A 5,800-nucleotide genomic window follows, 5' to 3' on the forward strand; every position below is an offset into this window, starting at 1 on the left:
TGTGATCTATATACGGTATATGAGGTACAGAACAAATGTTATTGTTTGTAGCTTCCTACTTTCCTACTTAGGCTCATCTGACTCATCTTGTTTCAAAATTAAATTAAAACAGAACCCCTTTTCATTGTAATGGCTATTGCTACCACTTTATAACTACTCCTCATTAATTAACAAGATGAATAACTTCAAGATCTTTGTTATAATGTTGTTTCCTTATCAAAACATATCTGTAATTGTATTTTGTTTCATTCACGTTTAACACACAAATCCTGCATATTTAGGCTTCTTTCAAAATGAAAACACTCTGTTCCACTTTGTAATGTCATGTGGTGATACAGGAAGTGCTCCACTGTGTTTTTACACTTCATACACCTTCACTAAAATCATTTCAGTACTGGATTTACCAATCATATTGAACAAAAGATAAAAGGTAGCTAACTTGGCCCTACCACCTCATGACATCACAAGGGGGAACAGAGCTTTGGAGACACAGACTAATAATAAAGGATTTCTCAAAAGTGTGAATGAAATGAAACACAAGTCCAGGTATGGTTTTGAGGAGGTAACAGTATTATACCGTGACTTAAAGTTTACAAGAGTTTGCATAATATAGGACATTTAATCAAGAGGTTAAGGTCAGGGGTTATGGTTGGCTAAAGGCAGAGGTGGGACCAAGTTGTTGTTTTGCAAGCCCCAAGTAAGTCTCAAGTCTTTGACCTCAAGTCCAAGTCAAGTCCCATGCAAAATACAGGCAAGTGCAAGTCGAGTCTCGAGTCACTGGCCCATAAGTCCAAGTCAAGTCCAAGTCGTCTGCTTTGAGCTTCAGGTCATTTAAAGTCTTTAAACCAAACTACCAAATATAGCTTAGATTTTTGCAATTTATATGACTTAAACTAAATTGTACTTAAAAAGTCATGGTATTTTATATGAGTATTTATATAAGAGTTGTAGAAATGTAAATTTTTCCTTTTTAAATGTCCTGACAAGATCTTAGTGTGAATCATTATGGTCAGAATAGAAAGAATTCAGATTTAAAAGTGCTAAATAGCAGTTATTTTGTCTGCACTGAAATGGACGGATCATGTTCTACGTAGTTCCCTCCATTTTACTGTATTGTACTGTGTTGTACTGTATATGAGTGTAAGACATTTGAGGATACCATCTCACAGTACTTCAGTTACATCCATTTTTTAGGAGAAGCATCAAGTCTTCTCAAGTCACAGGTCTCAAGTCCAAGTCAAGTCCCAAGTCTTCATCCATTTTATCAAGTCAAGTCTCAAGTCCAAAAAAAATAGTGACTCAAGTCTTGATTCGAGCCCAAGTCATGATTTGTCCCCACCTCTAAACTTGAATCATTACATTAACCATTTGTTCATCAAGAATTACATGTTTGTTTTGGCTTAATTAAAGATAGTGGTTATTCTAAAGTGTTACAGTGTAAACATAATTAGTTTGAACCCCTTCCTAAAATGCAATACTACAGACAGTGCTGTTCCATGTGGTGATTCACAGACTGTGTAAGGTGGACTGCTTGGAGCGAGCAGTCTATGATTCAGTGTTGAGTGGGTGGTCAGGTGCCCCGCGCGCTCTCTCCTCTCTTCTCCCCTCTTCCCTCTCTTTTTCTCCTCACAGCTAATAACACGTCTGTAGGCTACATCTCCATTCCCATTTGGGTTTGAAAATAGTCTCCCGCCCCAGCTGTTCGTCATTACGGCCGCGGTGGAGAGGCGCGGGAGGCTCGGGTGTCTGTCAGCGCGTAGATAAGCAGAGGACCGTGTCTCCGCACCCTCGCTCCGCGCGCCTCATTAAGCTCCGTGTTTGTACTCCTTTATTGCGACTACTGCCTCGTCTGCCTCGTGCGTGAAACAATATCAACTTCCTCTCTAGAGTTTCCGGCTGCAGTTATTAAATGGAAACACGGCCTCATTGCTTTTGCTATCAATTTGAGGGCAGTGCGTTTCTCTAAAGTTTGTGCACTGCTGAATGCGCTGATCATTCTCTAGTTGCACTAAAAGTTAAAGTTAAAAGTTTATGTCTCAGTTTGGAATCTCCTTGTCCTCTATAGAAGCTTATTATTCACCTTAACGCCACATTGTGTAATAGACTAAGATTAAAGCTTTATTTTTCACTTTGATTATTGTTATTGCTCTGAAAACATACGTCCTTACTGTCAGTGGACTTGTATCTCCACAAACCAAACTCTTATCTTGCTTGCTCCTGTTTGTTTATGTGGATATGTTGTAATGTTCCACAGTATGGCCTAAATCTTAATTAACTCCATGGAGAATGTCCTATTTCTATTTCCTTGGACTTAAAAGTGACGAACCATCTCCAGAAACTTACATACTGGAGCTTTAAGTGTTTGCAGGACTGGTAATTTTCCCCCAGTCGTTTTCTTTTTCAAAACATTTGCTTTGCGTGTTCATTTTGTAGCCACTTGTGGTCTAAAGCAGAGGTAATAAATTAGTATCATGTTTTGCAGCAGTTGAGGAGTGACGTCCAGTTGCTATTTTGGTTTTGAAATGATAAACACTCATTTGCTCAACTGACGTGTGTAGCATTTCTTCTTTAGAACATCTCCAGATAAGTCGTCTCTGCTCTCAGTTGTAAAGACAGTTATGTTTTATTGCTAATTAGGCTGGTTGGTTTGCAGACAGACCTTGTATAACACAGTCCCCCATTTAATTGCAAGGCTTTTCCAAACAGTTGATTTACGCATTCTGTTTTCATTTATTTACAAACTTTACTCCTACTTAAATGTTTTGTTCTCAATTAAGACGTAAAATAATAGAGCCTGTACTGTCTCAAGAAGCATTAGACACTGAAGTTCAGTTACTGCATGGAAAATTCAGAACACCATCTGAACAAGCTCTCCTCTTTGCAGTGTGCCCCCTCCTCTCGTTGCTCCCACCGTCGTGAACGCGCACGGTAGGTAAGTTGTTATTAAAGGGGCGGACTTGGAGGCGCGGTCATGTCACCATCAGCGACAGTGGGCTTGACTACTGTCACATAAAAATCCTGCTCCGCTCTTTCCACCGGCGGAAGTCTTCCCTGAAAACGAGTCGGAGCTGAGCCACGGTGCGCAACCGGACCAAGGCAGAGGGTAAAGTGTGACTGTTTTTCCATAACTGAATAGAGAGAATATTGTGTAGAGTATGAGCTGTAGGCTAGAGAGCGCTCATCCGGAGCTGCTGACACTGTAGTGGTTACTGAGTTCAGCGGTGAAAATGTATGTTATCTGTATACTACTCATGAATCACTCTGAAAACTAAAAACAGTGAGGAAATGTCCTGAAAATCCACAACGACTCTGTGTTGGTAACTAGGGCAGTTTAACATAACCAAATATGAGTCACAGAGTATTTACATTTTACGCACCATGGCTCTGCGCGCGCAGTAAATGTTGTTTATGTTGCGTGTCTCGTTCCCAGACAAACAAGCCTCAGAGCCTGAGGGTTACCTTAATATAGACTGCTGTATGTGCTAATCGTGTGTGAAATTCATGCAGAAAGAACTGGTGGTGCGAAGAGACTCATCACATCTCATTCCTTCATTCTTTTTTTCTCTCCTTCAGGTCCAAGAAGCTGGGACCATGGCCTCGCACGCGCCCCACATCCCGTCTGATAAGCGCTTCATCATCTTCTTTGACTTTGATGAGACGATTGTGGATGAGACCAGCGATGACCTGGTGGTGCAGACGGCCCCGGGACAATATCTACCAGACTGGCTCAAGGACACGTACCAGCCGGGCCGTTATAATGAGTACATGCAGCGCGTGCTCGGGTACCTGGCAGAGCAGGGCGTTACCGAGAGTGACATGCGCGCGGTGATGGAGAAGATCCCCGCCACGCCGGGCATGCTCACGCTTTTCCAGTTCCTGCGCACGCGGCCGCAGACCGACTTCGAGGTGGTGCTGCTGTCTGACGCAAACGCCTTCTTCATTGAGTCATGGCTGCGGCGCACAGGGGCACGTGGGCTCTTCCACCGCATCTTCACCAACCCCGCCACGTTCAACAAGGATGGCCGCCTCGTGCTGCGGCCCTTCCACTCTCATGATTGCCCACGTTGTCCTGTCAACATGTGCAAACAGGTGATCTTGCGCGACTACGTCACGCGCAGGACGCAGGAGCGCGGCCGGCCGTATCAGAGGGTGTTCTATGTCGGCGATGGGGCCAACGACTTCTGTCCTGCCCTCTGCCTGGGGCCACGAGACATCGCCTTCGCGCGCAGAGACTTCCCCATGCATCGTCTCATCATCGAAACACACGAGGCCACGCCCGGAGAGTTCAAGGCGGTGACCGTGCCTTGGGCGAGCGCCGATGAGGTGGTGCAGAGGCTGCGCAAACACGTGGCAGAATAAAATCTGAGGAAAAATACCCAAAGGACAGTTTTCTCAATCTCAGGTGAATGGAGCAGAGTTCAAGGCAGATCACTGTGGTGCCAAGTCCGAACGTGCCTCAGCCACGAGCTCACGTTTAACATTGGCCTGGTCACTATCGCCAGGTTAATCATTATGACCCCCTCTTTGTTTATTCTGATAAAAAAGACCATGACTCTGACATAGGTGTCTACACCTCCGAAAGCTTCTCTGCAGAGATAGGCTATAGGCGTATAGGTTGTTGGCATTTTAAGACAATTAATTAACAAACCTATATTGTAGCCTCCAGGCCAAATTTTCCTTGGTCTTTATAAATTATTCTATATGCTATATACCTATAAAGAAAACAGTCAGGTTATCTTTAAATTAAGTTAAGGGTTGTGATTTCACACCAAATATTTTATAGTGTCATTTTGTAATGTCTCTAATGTCTTATTTTGTTTTTGTGTATATTATTTACCTGTCTGTCTGTGCTGTGCTGAACTGTTCATAAAAACCAGCAGGAATAAAGCCATAACTGAAGCCCGTTTGTCTGACCTTCCCTCACACTAAGCCTACACTTCACAGTCTTGGTCTTTTACTCTATGTTGGGTTTGTCTACAAAGAGAAACCTCCACACGGTAATCCTATTTTAGCCTTTAATTAGCTCATTCATTCTAAACAAACGTCACATATTTTATTATTATTCTCCGATAAATGTGTATTCATTCATACATTTAAGGATAAGTTAGGCCTAAAAAATAATGAAATACACCACCTGTTTGTCTCCATGGAGGTAGGCTACAGTAGATTAGGTTCTTGTCATACCGTGGAACCTTAAGCTAAGTAATAACATCTCCAGAGAGAAGAACGCATAGCAGACATTTTCCACCAGAAAAGCAAGAACATTAAATTATAAAAGATAAAAAAGAAAAAAAAAAGTATGTATGGCATTAGGTTTAACAATAATGATCATGTTCTTATTCTGAAAAATAAACACACACACACACACACGCACGCACACGCAGGCACACACACACACACACACACAAAAGACACGTTTATTAGAATTGCTGTACACTCAGCATCTTTGGCAATAACGAATAATAAGTAGTCGAATCCCTTACTGTGCTTTGATTTCTGAGTTATTTGAAGGTAGAAAAAAACGGGATTCTTCTCTTTTCATATTTTTGGGTTGCACCTTCTCCTCCTACGCACCCTTTTCAAGAAACTGATGTGCGAAGTTTTCTTTATTTTATTTCTGAGTTTTTTGCCGTTATGAATGAGCTACTACTGTGCTCATTTCATACCTAAATAATGTGATGAAATTGCGACCCCTAACGGGACTAAAAGGCAAAAAGACAAACGCAACAAGTGTGCAGCTGCCGTAACCAAAATACTCGACAGAGGCGCTGTTGAGTAAAGCGCAGTGAATCGCCTCAGA

At 42.4% G+C, this 5,800-nt stretch overlaps 1 protein-coding gene across 1 annotated transcript; it reads left to right on the top strand.

Moving 5' to 3' along the window:
- Positions 1 to 2,924: 2,924 nt before the first annotated feature.
- On the top strand, positions 2,925 to 4,899 carry phospho1 (phosphoethanolamine/phosphocholine phosphatase 1). The gene is made up of 2 exons (XM_020926579.2): positions 2,925 to 3,103; positions 3,574 to 4,899. The coding sequence occupies exon 2, from the start codon at positions 3,592 to 3,594 to the stop codon at positions 4,357 to 4,359; it is 768 nt and encodes a 255-aa protein (XP_020782238.2). The 5' UTR covers positions 2,925 to 3,103; positions 3,574 to 3,591; the 3' UTR covers positions 4,360 to 4,899.
- The last annotated feature ends 901 nt before the right edge of the window (positions 4,900 to 5,800 follow it).

Source organism: Boleophthalmus pectinirostris, unplaced genomic scaffold (assembly GCF_026225935.1).
Source record: "Boleophthalmus pectinirostris isolate CB_2022bp ecotype Guang Dong unplaced genomic scaffold, ASM2622593v1 HiC_scaffold_17, whole genome shotgun sequence".
NCBI lineage: Eukaryota > Metazoa > Chordata > Actinopteri > Gobiiformes > Gobiidae > Boleophthalmus > Boleophthalmus pectinirostris.

What these genes read in the sequence shown, in the direction of transcription:
- phospho1 (XM_020926579.2), top strand. Translation starts at nt 3,592, where the DNA reads ATGGCCTCGCACGCGCCCCACATCCCGTCTGATAAGCGCTTCATCATC.